This window comes from Rhamphochromis sp. 'chilingali' (assembly GCF_963969265.1).
Source record: "Rhamphochromis sp. 'chilingali' genome assembly, chromosome: 21".
NCBI classification, from domain to species: Eukaryota; Metazoa; Chordata; class Actinopteri; order Cichliformes; family Cichlidae; genus Rhamphochromis; species Rhamphochromis sp. 'chilingali'.
The window spans coordinates 6,847,668-6,866,486 of NC_137949.1; the positions used below are offsets into that span (position 1 = coordinate 6,847,668).

Below are 18,819 nucleotides of genomic sequence, written 5' to 3' on the forward strand. Positions count from 1 at the left end.
AAGAGGGGGGCCTTAGAAAGCTGACCTGACAGCACAATTACATAGCATCATAAAGCATGAAATTATTTTCCAGAGCGTCTTAGGAGAAAAGTCGACCTGAAAAGGGACACTGGTGGAGGGTCACATAGAGTGTAATTTAATAGTTTTGTCAAATGTTTCTGCTCCAAAAGGCCTGCGGCGCCCTTCTGTTTCAACTTAGCTTCAGATGTTGGTGAGTATCGACAGGATGGTAATTCCCCAAGACGGCTCAGGGCTTACTTGTGACATTTTCACGCCGTATAATAATCTGTTAATAGGACTCATTTAGATGCACTCCAAATTAACTGGGCGTAGAAAATTGAATCTCTGGATGTTTTTTTTTCTTTGTTAGTTTTAAAACAAGGTCATTAACCACTAACTTTTACAGAGCGACATTTAACTGAGGATAATTAAAGGTCAGGAAATATTAAAAGACAAGCTTCAGTCAGTGATCCTCGTTTATGCGGCTTCATCGTTTTAAAGAAGGTTACAGCCGAGGCCAGTCGCACGAAATTAAAACAAATGATGGTACACTGTGAGGTATATCAAGAAGTCCTTGGGGGGGGTTTCTTAACCTGATTTTCTCCTTGTGGGTTATTAAACTTTCATGAGATCTCATCTTATTCATTTCGTTTTGGAAATTAACTTGCCAGCTCTGAAATATGAAGGTTCCTAATGTTTTAAGGTTTCCCAGATATGATCTGTTATTTAAACTGAGAAACATGCCTGTTTTCAAACTAACAATATCTGTTTAAAAACTTAATTACTGAAGAAATCGCATTAAGATTCAATTCCATTGAGTTTTATTTATATAGAGCCAAATTACAACAGTAGTCACCTCGTGGCGGTTTATGTTGTAAAGTAAAGAGAGAAAATGCCAACTGTCAGATGAACCTCTTTGAGCCAGCACTTGGCCACAGTGGGAAGAAAAAACTTCCTTTTAACAGGAAGAAACCTCCAGCAGAACCCGGCTCGGGGACGGGCGGACAGTTGGTGGTGATGGGACGGACACGGGATCAGCTCTGCCAGCCATTCTGGAGACTGAACATGACGTAGCCACGGCCGGTTGTTTTATGGTCCTTTCCTCTGCTCTCAGTTTGGCCATGTCCTACACTCTGTGTATGAAACTCCTCCCTTTTCCACACGGAGAGCAGCTGAGTTGACAGCAAAGGACAGTGGCGAAGACAACTCCTTAAGGTAGTTAAGTTTCCAACAATTTATCCAAAACCTCTTCAAGGAAGCACAAAATAAAGCCCTGTACAGGGTGTACCCCGCCTCCCGCCCTATAGCAGCCTATCCCAGCTCCCAGAGGGAGAGAAGTGACCCATCACCAGTCAGTCCCATGGCTAACACATTATCCACTCATTTCCTTACAGTCTTATGCAGTTCATGTAATTGACATTTATCTTATTAAGTCAATATGTTGATTGTTAGTTTTGACTTTGAGCACCAAGTTGTTGGTTTGTTCTGCCCCAAAACATGATCATGATTTTAAATATCTTATGCATAGAGTTTGGTGACTACATCAGGCAGTTTTTCTTTATTTTCCCTGGGTCAGCTCATATTTCTGCATGCACATCGACTTAAAAGAAACAATAGTTGCAAAAAATACCATAAATGGGTCTACAACAAAAGCATGAATCCCATAAAGCCGCATAACACTCACAGCTTTGTAAGGCAAAGAAATGTTTGCCTCAAAAGGAAACAGCGTGGTGTGTAGAGGCTTCAGCATACATCATCTGATTGTAAAGTGCTGCCTCTGTTTCAGATTTCCTCCCACTCTGATGAGTGACTCATCTTTCCATAGAATATCTTCACACGCACCAAGAGATAGGTTACTCAATGTCTCAGGCAACAACAATGCCTTCAGAAAACTGCAAGAATCCATAGACTTCAAGTGATCCAGCAGTACCAGTGAACCTCCTTATCTAATGAAAAGCTGTCTTGATGCTGGATTGCGCCTGATCTAATGCAGGCGTCTGTTATAAAAGTTCAAGCTGAGTTCAATTCCACATAGAAATAGTGAAACAAAGACTGAAAAAGTTCATAACGACCAAGGGATTTAAAACAAATGCTCAGTGCAAAAGAAGAGAAGTATATAAAAAATACAGTGCTGAGTAAATAAAAGAATAACATTCACTCAACAAAATCATATAACATATACACATAGACATATAAGCCTTAACAATAGCTCAACACAGTGAGGCTGTGCCTGCATGATGCTCATGGTTAAGCAATCAAGCCTCAAGTTGTTTGTCAAGAGTCAAAGTCAATCATGATCATTTGAACTAACGTCACTCTGAGTAAAATCCCAGTTCACTGCAAGTCAACAAGAGGAGTCCAAGTCAAATTCGTTCCAAGACAACAGAAGCAAACGAGCACGTTTAAAATAACGCTGTAGGTTCTGTTTATCTCTAAAGTTCCTACCAAGTGGAGTACAAAGGCAGCCGTGTTGTAGTGACGCTTTGTTAACATTGTGCAAAGCTTGCCGTAGAACCTTCTCTCTTCCTTCCATAGCCATTTGACAGCTTAACAGCGTTGGGCCACTTTAATTTTGACTTCACTTTCTCAGTGGGTGTTGCGCTCATGTTCATTTCTCTCCCCCGAGTGATTTTCTCTGACAGCACTATCAGGCTCGTCTTTTTCAGCTCATTTTCTGTGACAGCTGTAATTTTTGGTCTGTTTGATTTGATTTATCTGGATGTTCTCCCTGCTTCATTTCAGAGCTAAAGATGCCAGAAGAAGCCACAAAGTTGTTTTCACTTGTCCTGAATTTATTTCCTACATAGCAGCAAAAACAGCAGCAACAAAAAAAAGCTTACAGAAGGCCTCAGAAACACTTCCAGATTAAACTGGGCTAAGGAAGCGTGTTAACAAGTGGATCATCACAACCTTGCTGTATTGGTCCATTTGATCAACCTTATTATTTATTTTATTTTTTATTTATTGTTACAGACGGAACAGACATGGCCGGGGGATAGGAAAGGGAGAAAGAAAGATAAAAGAAAAGAAAAAATAGAGGGACAGTGAAAAAGGACACTTAAAAGAAAAACAAATCTCCCAGATCACCTGTTGAGAGAAAAAAGAGCAAAATAATAAACACAGCACCATCGCATTAATCTAGTAAATAACAGTAAATACTAAATATTGAATGTTGTTGTGGAGCACGCAGGACCGACAGCGCACAATGTGCTTTGAGGTAGCAAATCCTTTTAATGCCACAACAAGAAGCTAGCAGCTGTAGTCAATTGTTAGGTGTTACAGTAACACACTTCTTTACTCAGGCTGCAATACCATCGCACACTGGACTTGGTACAAGCTCTTTGCACATCATATTCTACCTATAATTTTCCCCCACACTCCCTTCCTGTATCCATAACCTTTATGGATTTCTTTAAGTTCACCTTTGAAAGTGTCATGTAACTTTGTCTACATTTAGATCTTTGAACTGCTCTGTAGAATACATTGAGTACTGTATTGTTCTAAATCAGGAGCGGGGGAACTCTCTCGGCCTTGAGGGCCGGTGTCCTGCAGGTTTTAGATGTGTCCTTGATCTAACACAGCTGATTTAAATGGTTAAATTACTTCCTCAGCATGTCTTGAAGTTCTCCAGAGGCCTGGGTGTGTTGGCCCAGGGTAATCTAAAGCCTGCAGGACACTGGCCCTTGAGGACTGGAGTTCCCCACCCCTGGTCTAAATACAAGTGAAGGCTGTCTTATCATCATTAACTAGCGACTTCAGATATGTTTGTTTGAAGGCTTAATGTTGTTAGGCTAGCAACTATTTTCATGTCCATTTATTGCGATTCTTTCAGATTAGTCAACCTTTAAAGTAAATCCGTCGGGTATCTTTGCTGGCCTTCGGACATAAAGTCTGACGGCTAAAGAACCAAACGGGACAGGCCAAAAAAAACAGAAGGATTTGCTTGACAGCGATCATTGGACTTCCCAATACATGGAACAATGAGAAAGTCCAACTCAGTGAAGATCCAAGAAAGAAAACTATAGATTTACACAAGTTGGTAAAGTTTCTTTAGCCATTTCTGGAGAATGCAGATTCCAGAATCATCAGTTTAAACAACTGTACATAAGTAGAAGTTACAACTTTGCAAAGGTCTGGAAGAAGACCTAAACCATCACCCTTACATAAGAGGCTAATGAAGTTTTATTATCAGTCAAGCGAAAGATTGAGCTTTTAGCCACAATGACAAGGAGTGTTTCCAGGAAAGGTGAAGATTTCAAACCTAAGAAAACTGTACCGACTGATTCCGATGCTTCAACTTCACCTTAAATCAACAACTAGATGAATGAAACTTGGACACAAGTGTTCCAACAGGATCCAGTGATCCTGAACGCATATCAAAGCTGGTTTTGGAATGCTTAAGAAATGGCCTTCCCAAAGCCCTGACGTCAACCGTACTTTGAAATGATGTGGACTAAACAACCAATACAAATCTACCAATTCTGGTAAGAAGAGTGGTCAAATATTGATGGTAACAGAAGGTGCCCGGCCAAAGTGCAAGTGACCCTGTGTAGATTACAGAAAGCTGAAACAATTCTTGTTATTTAAAGTCATTAAAGATAAATGCTGGAAAAAAGGAATCATAAGAATCCCCAAATTCTCACGATGAGTGTATTTAAACATGTGACCACAACTGCATGTTAGCAAGGCTCCTCAAACACCAACAGACAGTAATGCCAGGCATATGGTCATCTGTTCGTTAACAATTAATTTTTTGTTGTAGTCTGGAACTTTTGAAAGTCACCAGGTCACCCAAAGGTAGCAAAACAGGGCTGTTTACCACCATTAAGTTCCTCAAGCAATAATCCCCTGTATGCACAGCTGTGTTTTTGAGGTTGCTGCGGGTTGGTGGGCGTTTCAGACGTTATCCAACAGAAAAACACCTCAACAGCATGTCTGCTGCATGCTGTTGCACAATGTTATGCAAACATGTCATTAAGATAGAAACTTTATACTGTTTTCAGGTCTGAACACGACCTGGGTTTTTACTCCAGCCACCTTTAGTTGTTGCTCTTTGTGGATCTGTCTGCCTTCAGGTTTGACTGCAGTGAGTTAAAGGCATGCATGCTGTATGTTTTGGGTCATTCATTTGAACAATGAAGCTCTCACTGTTTCTGAAGTTTAGAGATCACTTTATTCATAGCATCAATAAATACTGGAAATGAAAGCACGCAGATCACAGTTATTCTATGTTTGGCAGATGATGTGGTGTACTGTGGATCATGAACTACTCCTTCATCACACGTTGGTGCAAGTTCATTTTGATTTCATCTGTCCAAAGAAGCTTGTTCCATCATTGCACAAGACTCTTTTAAAATGTATTTTCTAGCAGTCTTATCTTTCTGGAGATCAGATTTTTGCATCTTGAGGTAAGCCGTGTTTTGTGGACATTCAAAACATTTGCTTCACTTCAACTGTATGTACTGTATGCATATGTTCTCACAAACATTTATTAATTTCAACGCAAATTTTTGGATTATACCATAGAGTTTTATTTCCTAAGTTTGTCATGAAATAATGACAAAATTACAAACACATTTTTCCATGAATGTGTTCATCAAACATTAGTCCAGATACGTTTGAGCCTGTGAAAACCAGCTCTAATTTTAAGTGGTTAGTGAAATATTTTGTTCATTCCTTTAATTTAAAAGGCTGAAAGACAAATCCATTGTAGTGTAGAAAGGCAAAATGACAAAAATAATGACTGTATTATGGAGGGAACACAGTGGACTCAAAGAACATCTCAGGACAGAAACAGCAGATGCGATGTGGAGAAAGCATTTACATCGTCACTTGACATTTCTCAAAAACCAGACAAAAAAACAAAACAAAAAACATTTTTGGATCCATTTAGTGCATTTTTACTGCAGCAGTAAAGGTACACAACATTAGGCAGATGTAACATGAAGACTCAGCAGCAGCAGCAGCAGCAATCAGTCAGGGTGAACCAGGATGCATCATTAAATACTGTTATGTGGATACAGTGAAAAGGCCACAGTCTGCTTCACTCATCATTTCAACACAAAATTCATTAAAAAAAAACCCAAAAAAAACCAGACGTCACTCTGGCTGAACTCCCTTATTCATTTGGAAAATATAATCTTGCAGAAATACCTCTGTAGTCTGCAACAGGAATAAGGAATACAAGGAAAATCAGATGATACCATCTCATGCGTTAATTATAGATAACCAAATAAATCAATAAATAATTAAGACAAGTACAAACCAAATCGACAGCAAAATCAAAACAAATCCAAATATTGTATTCCTTTAACCAACTCCATTTTAAATTAAAATGACATCCTTACTCGCACATAACCCATAACCTAGCTCAAACATATTGAAGGCAACGTGTATGTAATACTGGGTTTAAGCAGACAGCACGCGTCTGTCTGCTAAATCGATAAGGCATTCAGAAAACCGATGTTAGCTTGGCAAATACTGATGATTGATCTCACGCTACCTGCTTGTTTTTCCAAGGATGCTATAGTTGAGAGGAAGTGACGCGCGGTCAAGTGTTAAGAATTCAAAGTGTAGCTTTAAGCAGACTAGGTTATGCAGTGATCCGTTTATTTTTGCTGTGTTATAACATCTGAGGGACTCATTTGTGAACATTCATCCATTCAACATCACCGCTGCTTTGGTATTTGCAGGTCAGGAGAAACACACTTTTCAAACTGGGCTCAGTTTAGGTAAAGTAGTTACAACTTTTTATAACGGGTCTACATTCACGACTGTTGTTCCAGCAGCATTTAAAGTTACCACCAAACACCTCAAGATTAACTCAGAGGTTTGATGCCCATATCCTGACAGGTAGAGTGGTTTTGGTAGGCCCTGGAAGTTAGTGGTTTAATGCTCTGACTGGTCTTTACAATGCATTCAAGCGTAGACTAGCTGTCCTTCTACTGCAGTTAATGTATCCACGAATCTGTTCACTGTACTATCAGCCGAACTGACTGAAGTCAAGGACGTCCAGTTTCACTGTCAGGCAAAACAAGCAAGCAAGTGCTGGCAAGTGTCTACCAGCTTACAAATCAGAAGAACCTTTTGACTTCATTGATTCATTTGATTCATTTACAAGTTGCTGCAGGTCCTCTGCTTTAGCCCAAATATCTAAGCCAGTTCTTACTGGAAGCACAACCCTTGATTGCGCAGTGTGAGCACTACAGTCTGCCAGTGTCCTGCACTGATAAATACATATGCACCACTCACTTCCACCTAACCATCTCTGGTAGCATTCAGTAAGTATGTCTTCCCAGGTCAGTCCAGCTGGGACACCAAATGGAATGAGGAGCTTAATTATTATTTATTCGCACACATTTATTCCTGATGGGAATTTCCCATTCAGCTCGCCATTACAGCTTCCACCATCTGTAGCTGCAGCCACTTAGTGTCCCGTAGTAAACATTTGATTCTTTTGGGAATTCAAAACTGTCCACACTAGTTGAGGATAGCAACCGAGAGGGACTGCCGCTAGAATCCATCGTCGTAATCTCCGTCACAGCCGTAATCTGGAGGGTGGGGGAGAAATAGAGGGTTTAGATACACTGAATGAAGAATGATGACTTGGTGTTGAAATCTGCGGTACGCACTCTGAAAATCACATAAAATGTGTCAGTGGAGACAAGTTGGTAAGATTTTAATGAAGACGTATAAAGGAACTTTATTTGGACCGTATATTTTGCATAACAACAGGGAATCCTTCCCTTCCTTTCTTATCCTAATGGCCTGGAGCCAAAATGGATTTCTGAGATGCAAGTAAATAAAATGTTCTCAGATCTCTGGGAAACTGCAGTCAGCTGGTGGTATCTCTAGTCAGAATGAAATGATTGAACTTCTGCAGCAGCCTCCGAGATGCATGCTCATCCATAAAGACTTCCTGGTGTGTGCCGAAACTCTGCGAACAGCCAAGTTTTAATTTCTTCTACTGCTAATGCTACTCTTCCGGCAACACTGCTCTGGCAAAAATACAACTTTTATGACAGTTTGAACTTTAACACTGAGGTTGCAACCTCATTTTTTGTCCAACCCATTCAGATTAGAGACATAAGTTTCAGCGTAAAAAGGTAAGTGGAAGTAAAAGATCAAGAAAAAGTTTGGTAACAAAAATTGCAGTTCCTCTAATGACCACTTGAGGCTGGCTCTAAAAGAAGGCATTCTCTAGTGACTTCTACATCAAAATGTAAAAATCAACATTAGGGCTGCTCAATTAATCGAATTTTAATCACGATTACGATCTGGGCTTTCAACGATCATTAAAAATGACTGAGCCGATTATCCGCGACACCTTAAAGGCCGGTCCGTGAAAATATTGTCGGGCATAAACCGGTCGTGGCGCAAAAAAGGTTGGAGACCGCTGATTAAGAGGGCCCGAGGGAAGCTCGGAAAGCTAAGCAGAAGTTATTTGGAGAGGAGAGTGACTGCTGTTGGTTGAAAAGAGAGGTAAAAAAAAACTTCAGTGGTGTTGCACACTATTTTATATTATTTTTTAAAGTCATTGTTAACCCTTTAAAGCCGGTCAGAGCAGCACGCTCCGTTTTGTGTAACTATTTTTAAATCCCTGTAGAACCGGAACCGCGTAAGCTAGCGCAATAATTTGTTTTGCATATGAAACCGGAGGAGTTGTACTTACATCTGATGCCATCAGCTTGTCCTCGGTCACGGTTTCCTTCCACAAAAAGCTTTGCAAAAATTGCATAAAAAGCGCTTGCAGGAACAAAAGCATAATATTCCAGAAACACGCTTCGCCGATCAGCTGTTCTTAACACTTCCCACCGTGAAACAGACGTCAGCGCGAACTATCACATGTCCGCCATTTCCTGGCCGAAACCGGAAGTGACGTCATTTTCACGGAAATGTAGTTTTTTACTTGTAGGCCTTAAAAGCCTATACTGGTCATGTTTGACTTTTCTGAATAGTTTCTGGGATGCTTAGAACTCGAATTGCACTGCTGGAAATAGTTTATTTTGATGCACCTGCTGTTTTCTTTGCAATTTGCATCATAGGATTGTTTTTTTGTTTTTCCTGCAGTATATAAAAATTGGTGTATCTCCAAAATAAAACTATGAACACACTCAAAATAAATTTCCTGTTGTAAACTATTTTTTGCAACTTTTTTGTATTTAAAGTTTTGAGGGATAAACCTCTTAAATTTCTCCAAGTAATGTAAAAAAACAAACAAAAACTATTTTAAAATTTTTTTTGTAGTTTATTGCACTTTTTTGCAATTAATGTAGTTACTATGGACTTAATGCATACATATTATTAAAATATGGGCTATAACAGTTGTATAGCAACTTGAAATGCTCCCATAAATGGCACTACAACATGTAAAAAAATAATATAAGCTCTGGCGGACTTGGTTCTATAGTAGGTCTTAAAGGGTTAAATAAATATCGTCAAATAATCGAGATCTCAATTTCAGTGAAAATAATCGTGATTATCATTTTTGCCATAATCGAGCAGCCCTAATCAACATGTTTGAAGCCTGGAACGAAACCATTTTGGTTTCTGGTGTCATCTTCAGTGCATTCATTTGGCTCAACGTCCCCACGTTGAGCCCCCAGCCTCGTCCAGCTTCAGAGGCTGGACAAGGCTGACCCTGACCTTCTGGCCAAGAATAAACAAAGAGCCCCCCTACAGGAATCAATTAAACAGCTCAGGACTTTTTTTACTGCAGCAGAGTCAGACCTTAAAGTTTAACAGCCTGAGACATAAAGCGAAGAAATGTAATCTTACCGAGGGCTCATTAAAACGTGCCGGGAGTCCGAGCAGAAAGAGAGCCAAGACCCAGAGAGACAGATTCATTAAAAGAAAGAAAAAAACGATTCCAACTGTTTCACAGTCCAGACACATTTAGTCTTACTGAGAAGTGACAAAGCAGTCTGCCACTCAAAGTGTCAACTAGAGTCAAACGTTAAGATGAGAAATTGCACTGAGGAATTCTCACTTCCATCAGCATTTCATCATTTCCCTCCATGTTTACAGAGCCGCCTGGCTCCTGACTTTAATTCGCTTTTTATCAGTTCAGTGTGATTTCTCATTAAGTTATTCTCAACAATTAACCAAAAACATTTTTAATGTGAAAGTTATTGTTAGCATAGATGCAGCAGAGCAAACTACACAAAGTGGTTAGAGGCATGCATCTTTATTGTGACGATGTGTTGACTTAAAGCTAAAAAGCTGCAAAAAGTTACTCAGACGTAGTAAATGGAGACAACAGTAACTGAGTCATTTACTCAGACAATAGTTTTATGTGATTATAATCACTATTTCATGCCTGTGAGGTAACCAGACCTCCTTACTCCAGCCACCTGGGGTCTCCTCCCGGCTGGACGTGCCTGAAACACTTCCTCTAGGAAGCATCCAGGAGGCCCAAAGCACCTTAAATGCCTGCTTTGATGCAGAGGAGTGCCAGCTCTACTCTGAGACCCTCTCGAGTGACCAAGCTCCTCCACCTATTGTTAAGGCCGAACCCCGACGGCCCGTGGGGAAAGCTCATTTCTGCCCTTTGTATTGACGATCTCATCATTCTGTCACTACCCAGCTCAGGCTATCGCCGAGGTTTTTCACTCACACCGCTTTACCTCAAAGTCCAGCAACAGCCTGTAAATCTCCGGCTCGTTTCTTCTGTCACTTGTGAATAAAACCCAGAGATACCTGAGCTCCTTAACATACTCAACGAACATATACTTAGACAAAAGCGATGTGGTACAGCATGGATTTGCTTTCATCAAGAAGCCAAATGAAATCATACTAATGCTCAAAAGATGAAACTGTTCAACCAGAAAGGTGTGCATGAAAATAAAATGTAGTTGGATTTGTTACTTTTGGATATTAAATAGGTTCTTTATGCAGAAAGCTGTAGCCTCAGTCAGCCTACACATTTCAGTCAGAAGATAGCAGACAGGTTAAACCCACCATTGCTGCCCAGCATCTCCAAGGCACTGACACAAGTCTCGTCCTCCTCATCCTCTTCCTCATCACCGGGGACGTCGTCATACACAACTGGCCCGCTCTCCACCACCACCCCGCTGGCAGGGGCTTCAACGGGCAGCGGCAGGGGGTTGGAGCTGCCGATCTGTACAAACAGGAAATATTGTTGCTTGTGAGCAGACATGCATCGTTGAGTATTTTTAATATTTTCCTCGGCAGGACACAAGTTCGCCCTCGGGAAATCTAAGCCAGATCTGATCTCGTATGCCCCACTTCCTTTAAAAATGAAAAAATAACAAACAGCGTAGTATCTGTGATGGTGTGGAGGTGTGGAGCTGCAGGGCAGGTGGAGGGTACGCGCCGTGGTGAGAGGTTTCATTTGCCGCACTTCTCCACATATGACTAAATACAGCATCGGAGCGCGACCACAACCTTATCTTACAACAAGTTATTACCTCATTTTAGATTCTGCCTTTTTTTTTTTTTTTTTAAATCTGCATAGTCTACACTGCACTCGGTATCATATGAAAGGATGAGAGATTAATCAGAGCCTCGGGGTAAAAACACCCTTCAAAGTTCATAAAAAAACAGAAGCCTGTGAAATTAAAAGTGAAGGGCTAAGGGTGAGCATGAGGGACAAAAATGTAATTAGAGTGCCCTTTCTTTTTTTTTTCACTGCTTTTCACATTGTCTGGGTTGAGCTGTCACATGTTTTGTGCATAGATGTGATAAATTCCCCTCGAGGGCAACTGCAGGTGACTCTGAACCGGCGGAGTCTTTCCAGTCGCACGCTGGGAGACAAAAACAGAGTTGTTTTTGATCAGAAATCAACCCACCTGAAACTGCAGGAAATGTAGGCAGCGTGACGGCAGCAGCAGGAGAAAGTAAACAAGTGGTATAGGTGGGAAAAAAAAAAGGACTCGGTGGAAGGAAAGGACTCTGAGGGGACCATTTTCCAGGTGTGGAATCGATGATGAAACAAATGTCAGCAGTACAAATGTAGAGCTGTCTGCCTTCATGACCCATCAAGCAACCCCACTCAAAAAAAGGAAAACAAATCAAACCAGAGATTAAATATGTATAAACTGTAAACTGCACTCAGCACTCCCTGACAGCAGCAGTCTCCTCCAGCAGAACAAACACTACTCAAGGTTAACCCAAGTAACACTGGGAAAAAGCCACCAGATCCTACTTCCAAGCATTCGTGGAATGCTCTAGAATAGCGGTGTCAAACCTAAGGTCTGTGGGCCAAAATTGCCCCTAAAAGGGTTCCAATATGGCCCACTGGATGTCTTTGAACAATGTGAAAGTGGGCACATTTTGGACTTCTAAGTTTGTTGTCATGTAAAATGAATTTGACATTCCTGCTCAAGATCAAGTCCCCACCTCTCAATGCAAAGGAGCCATTCTGCTGCCAACATTGTCCTGCTATACTGGGATGCAGACACGCCCAGAGGTATGACAGGGAGCTGCACAGTGTTAGGCAGGTAATGGTTGATCAGTGCATTTATGGAGAATGGCTGTTATTGATTTTTGCTTTTTGTGCATGAGGCAAGAGTTAAAAAACAACTTTTTAAGCTTCCTGTTGTAGCTGGATAAGCAGAACTGCAGTTTATGGTGGCTTTTCAAGCTTCAACAAGCAGCACTTGCAAACAGATGAAACTCAAGCAAAACCAACCAAACTGAAAACAAAGCTGCAGCATTTAGGAAAATAAGAAAAGTTACGAGCAGAAAACACAACTGGATATTAAAACGTGCTGACCACGGTCCAGCAGGGGAACCTCTGCTTCGTCCATCCATACCTAATAAGCCACCAACCACTGGAAGTTAAGTGATGACTTGGTCCAGATGTTTGGTATACAGCTTCATGTCGCTGATGTCAGTGTGTCAAAATGACCCTACGGTAGTAGAAACAAATTAAACTCCGGTACACATACTACGCTCCGTGTCGATATATTCAACCCTGTAAGACAAAGAAAATTTCCCCTTGGAAAACACTGGAGTACCTCCAGTCTCATTCTGAACAATCACATCTTCACTCCAATCTGAGTTTTATTTATTTTGCTTAGTGATGAAAAGTACAGATATCAAACAGACTATTGCACCAGGGAGGCCAGATGTGCATGGGTATTATATTTTTTTCTGCTTTCCAGCCTGCCATAACCTAGACAATAATACAACGTCTAAACTCAAGTCTCGCTTTTTTGCTGCAAATGTCTTTAAAATAAAAAAAATGTTGTTTAGAGGGAACTCATGCAGTTGTATAACTGCAGCTACAAGGGAACCTACACATTATTGCCTTCCTTTGAGCCAGGGCTAATTATAAAGCTGGAGCAGAGGCCGGTGGAGGGTCCACAGTGTGACGGAGAGATATTTCTTTTCTCCTCGGCTAAAACCTGTAGGAGTTCCTGCTGGGCCTTTCATTCCTGCCTTCTTTCTCCCCCTTCAATTTTCATTTCCTCCTCCATCCTTCCTTGCTTTCCTCCCACCTTTCTTTTATTTCACATCTCGTCTGTTTTGCTTCATTTAAAATAATAATAATAATTCTACCCACATCCTTTCTCGCTTTTTCCATCTCTCCGATTGTTCCTTTATGCACTGCTTCTTCTCTTGGCTTAGACTTGTGCTTTTTCCATCCTCAGATTTGGATAAATACCAAATGATTGTACAATAAATTAAAAAATAAATAAATCCAGTGCAAAAACATTCTGCTATCCCTTCCTTTCCCTTCTCTGCTTCTCTTTTGTTTCCTCTTATTCCTCACAGTGGAAACCAGCTGGCTTTAACCTCACCAGCTCATTAGCTGCCGCTGAACAGCAGTCATAATGTGGGGGAAATAAAAAAATAATTAAAAAGAAAACATAACGACATAAAAACGGTGCTCCAGACTAATTAGGAGGTGAGAGCTGTTAAATGGGTCAGGATGAGAGGAGAGGAAGCTGTGGCGAGGGACAGACACGAAGTTTCTTTGTGTTGGTGTGAACTATTCAGCACTGCTGCTCATAATTACACAGAGATAATGTTCCACTACAAATATCATGTTGCATGTTCAAAGCAAGCTCTCCAGCGGTCGAATATCTACTATTTTAGCTTACTTTAAGCTTCAGCCCTCTAACAAGGGAATTGGTTGTTAGGAGCGAGAAAGCAACCGGGGAATACGAGCGCTCAGAAGGTTTTATTGGTGTGAAGATGTAGACATCTGATAGCCTGGAGTTACTCATGCACAAGACAGCAGGGGAAAAAAAGAGTTAAAGGGAACAAACCACAGTGTGGAATAAGAGTTCTGGATAATGCCAGCCACTACATCTACATCCCCGTTTCCAAAATAGTAGCAAAGCTTTCTAAAAAGTAACCAAAAATTAATTCCATGACTTGCAAATTCTGTAACTGAATTTAATCAAGTTGCAGACATTTAGTCAGAGCTATTTAATTATTTTTAGAAAAATGGACACATTTCAAAGTTGGGCTGGGACCACAAAGAAAGAAAGAGAAGGAAAAAGCTGTGCAATGCTGAGAACAGATGGAGAAAACATGGAACATCTTACGAATAATTCCACCAATTAGTAACATGCTTGAATTTAAAAAGAGCGTTTGAGACACGCTCAGTTGTTCTGAAGTAAAGAAGGGCAGGAGTTTACCGCTCCTTGATGAACTGCATGTGCAGATTCTTCAGATTATTATTGTACAATCAATTTGCAGATTTCATCATTAACAGATTCCGAGATTCTAGAGAAATTCATGTATGCAAGGGACAAAACAAAAAAACATTCCTTGGTCCAGCCATGGACAATGGATACAATCATGACTTTGTAGTGGAAATCACTTCATGTGTGGAGTGGACTGAGGTCTATAAAAATGTGAAACTTTTAACGATACTTAGTTCAAAAGTTACCTCGTATTAATGCTTGTTTTTGTGTAAAGGTGCATTAGTGCACATGGCATGGAGAATGTGTAACACTACACTGATCAGGCCTAACATTATGACCAGCTGCCTAATAATGTGTTGGTCCTGGTCTGCAGCTATGCAGCCCCACATACAACAAACTGCAATCCACTCTGTATTCTGACGACTTCCTGTCACTACCAGCATTAACGTTATTGGTAATTTGAGCTACAGTGGCTCATCAGCTGGATCGGATCACACAGCAAGATCCTACAAACAATCAGTCGCTCAACAATCAAAACTTTATAATTGTTTGTTAGACTGAGAGTATCCAGGTTAATGACATTTAATAGACCACTTAAATTTGTTTGCATTATTAGCATCCATGTGTGAATTAGTGTGGATGGGTAAAGGAAGGGTAAATGGACGGATACTTTTATAGTCCTATTTACTCTAACTGAGCACTTAAAGCTCTTTTTACTACAAGTCTCATTCACCCAATCAAATTGGGGTTCACTATCATGCCCAACGATACTTCAACACACAGACTGAAGTAACCATTGATCTTCTCATTGGTAGACAGCTCGCTCTGAGCCACAACCATGCCGATCAAGCAGAGGTTTTGCATATTTTCATCTTTCTGCATCAATTTTATCACAGTAAAGGTGTTTTCCTGGGGTGAGGGAGCAGGTCGCTGTGTTTCTGCAGGATGAGCTAAAATTGGTGCACATCATGAACTTTATCGCTGTCCGGAAAGCTTCATTGAGAATACTTCAAATACATTCGGCCATCACTTGCCAAAATCATTGCTTGCATAAGCAGGCTATATCTGCAACACCAGCGAGGCTGTGCACAGCTCAAAGCCCTTCCTCCTGTGACCTCATCACCCTTTTGAGATTTCTAAGCTTCTTTGAAAATCCCCACATCTCTTAACTGCGCTGCCTTCTGCCTCCTCCAGCCTGATGCTCAGCCTAAACATGAGTAGACAAATAGGGGAAAGGGCAGAGAAGAACAGCTGCGCCAGTTTCAAGTTCTCTGTAGTAAACTGATCATTTCCTCCCTCGACTGGCTTTAAAAAAAGGAAAAACTGTACAGACTAATTGCTGGGTCGCTGGAGAGGGTGATGGAAATTGGTTACTGTAAGGCAACGAACAGAAACAGAACAGGTTGGCAAGTAGAGCTCAAAGAACACATCGCTTTTCAATCTGGCCCTGTTGCTGGAATCAAATGCCAACATTACATAACATGAGCTGCGAGCTATGAGCAGCCGCAGCCAATGGCGACGGCCGTTTGCTTCCAGTTCCCAAGGGAAGGTGAGGGGGGGTTGCTAAGTAACAAGCCTTGTTGACCCAGCCCCTTGTGGCAATGTTTTCTTCCTAGCTGACAGAGCCTGAGCTCCCTGAGCTACTCTATTCAGGGCTGCCAGCAGCACATGATGGCGAGGGAGACAAAGGCTGTGAGGAGGAGAGGAGAGGGGGGAGACGAAGGGATTGGAAGGAATGTGGAGGAAAGAGAGGAAATATGAAAAGAAGAGCGATGGGAAAAAAGAGGACAGCAGCAGAGTGAGGCAATAACGGGAAGAGATGAGGAAAGAGAAAGCAGGCAGAGATTTGCAGGACTTGGGGGGGAAAAGAAAAGTTGGGAGATTTTAAAAAGCAGATGATTCGCTGGCATGTTTTTCACCAAGTTTTAACGGCAACTTACAGTTTCAGTGATATCGTTAATTCCCCTCAACTTAGTTGTTTTTAACATCATTAACACCACAAGAGCCACAAATATGACAAATTCACTCAAAAGCTTTTTGGGTTGTTTTTTTCTCCACATTAAATAACTTCACTTTATTTCTATAAAGTCTTCAAATATGGGACACAAACCAGCATGCACTCTCTCAACAGCATGTGTGACTGTGTTTACTGCTGGTTTCTTAACAGAAGTGTTTTATTTAACATCAATCTCAATAACATGTTTGCTAAATAATCTTAAAAGTTGGACAAAAATAATAATAGTGTTTCTTTTTTTTCAGCCAAAAATATTACAGAGCTTTTTATACAGTTACAAGTATTTGACCCCCTGCTGAATTTATAAGTTTGCTCACTTCCAAACAAATGAACAGTTTCTAGCTTTGATTGTAGTTTTATGTTAATGGACACAGAATATCAACCAAAAAATAAATTAAAAAATACAAAACACACATTACATAAAAGTTACAAAGTGATTTGCGTGACTTTGAGTGAAATACGTGAATACCAGGAAGAATTCTGACACTACCATGTGACGACTACCATCTATCAATTAATGCAACGAGCAACGAGCTGAGATCAGGAGTACCTGATCTCAGCTCGTTGCATGTATAAAGCACACTTGTCCAAAGAAACAGTTTATCCATCCCAGTTCCATCCCAAAAGGACGTCAGGGACAAGATCGTCGGCCTGCACGATGCCTGAACGGCATGGAAATGGAAGAAATATAAAAATGACCATCAGCCCCCCTCGCTCTGGAGCTCCATGCATGATCTTGATGTGAGGATGATCATGAGAAAGGTGGTGGATCAGCACAGAACTACACGGTTGGAGCTTGTTAATGACCTGAAGGCAGTTGGGACCACAGTCACTAAGAACACCACTGGTAACACACACTGCTAAGTGTACAGGATGGCTGCACCGCATAGATTGGCCAAGGCGCGGGGCCACGTACCATAAAGTCTTGAACGAGAGCCACCTTCCCTCAGCCAGAACACTGAAGATGGGTCATGGACGGGTCTTCCAGCATGACGATGACCCAAAATATAATGCAAAGGCAAAAAAGAAGTGGCTAAAGAAGCACATTAAGGTTATGGAGTGGCCTAGCATGTCTCCAGACTCGGTACTATACAGTGGGGCAAAAAAGTATTTAGTCAGCCACCGATTGTGCAAGTTCCCCCACCTAAAATGATGACAGAGGTCAGTAATTTGCACCAGAGGTACACTTCAACTGTGAGAGACAGAATGTGAAAAAAAAATCCATGAATCCACATGGTAGGATTTGTAAAGAATTTATTCGAAAATTAGGGTGGAAAATAAGTATTTGGTCACCTCGAACAAGGAAAATCTCTGGCTCTCACAGACCTGTAACGTCTTCTGTAAGAAGCTTTTCTGTCCCCCACTCGTTACCTGTATGAATGGCACCTGTTTGAACTCATCTGTATAAAAGACACCTGTCCACAGCCTCAAACAGTCAGACTCCAAACTCCGCCATGGCCAAGACCAAAGAGCTTTCGAAGGACACCAGGAAAAGTATTGTAGACCTGCACCAGACTGGGAAGAGTGAATCTACAATAGGCAAGCAGCTTGGTGTGAAAAAATCAACTGTGGGAGCAATCATCAGAAAATGGAAGACATACAAGACCACTGATAATCTCCCTCGATCTGGGGCTCCACGCAAGATCTCATCCCGTGGGGTCAAAATGATCATGAGAACGGTGAGCAAAGATCCCAGAACCACACGGGGGGACCTGGTGAATGACCTCCAGAGAGCTGGGACCAAAGTAACAAAGGTCACCATCAGTAACACACTACAACGGCAGGGAATCACATCCCGCAGTGCCAGACGTGTTCCGCTGCTGAAGCCAGTGCATGTCCAGGCCCGTCTGAAGTTTGCCAGAGAGCACATGGATGATACAGCAGAGGATTGGGAGAATGTCATGTGGTCAGATGAAACCAAAGTAGAACTTTTTGGTATAAACTCAACTCGTCGTGTTTGGAGGAAGAAGAATACTGAGTTGCATCCCAAGAACACCATACCTACTGTGAAGCATGGGGGTGGAAACATCATGCTATGGGGCTGTTTTTCTGCCAAGGGGACAGGACGACTGATCCGTGTTAAGGACAGAATGAATGGGGCCATGTATCGTGAGATTTTGAGCCAAAACCTCCTTCCATCAGTGAGAACTTTGAAGATGAAACGAGGCTGGGTCTTCCAACATG

The 18,819-nt window shown here is 41.3% G+C and overlaps 1 protein-coding gene across 1 annotated transcript in view; it reads right to left on the minus strand.

Moving 5' to 3' along the window:
- Window positions 1-5,202: 5,202 nt before the first annotated feature.
- Window positions 5,203-18,819, minus strand: part of brf1a (BRF1 general transcription factor IIIB subunit a) — a 135,227-nt gene continuing 121,610 nt past the window's right edge. The window contains exons 18-19 of the mRNA XM_080870635.1: window positions 10,960-11,119; window positions 5,203-7,550 (exon numbers count right to left, since the gene is read on the minus strand). Of these exons, the coding sequence (XP_080726761.1) occupies window positions 7,513-7,550; window positions 10,960-11,119 (198 nt within the window). The 3' untranslated portion in view covers window positions 5,203-7,512. The remainder of the gene's footprint in view (window positions 7,551-10,959; window positions 11,120-18,819) is intronic.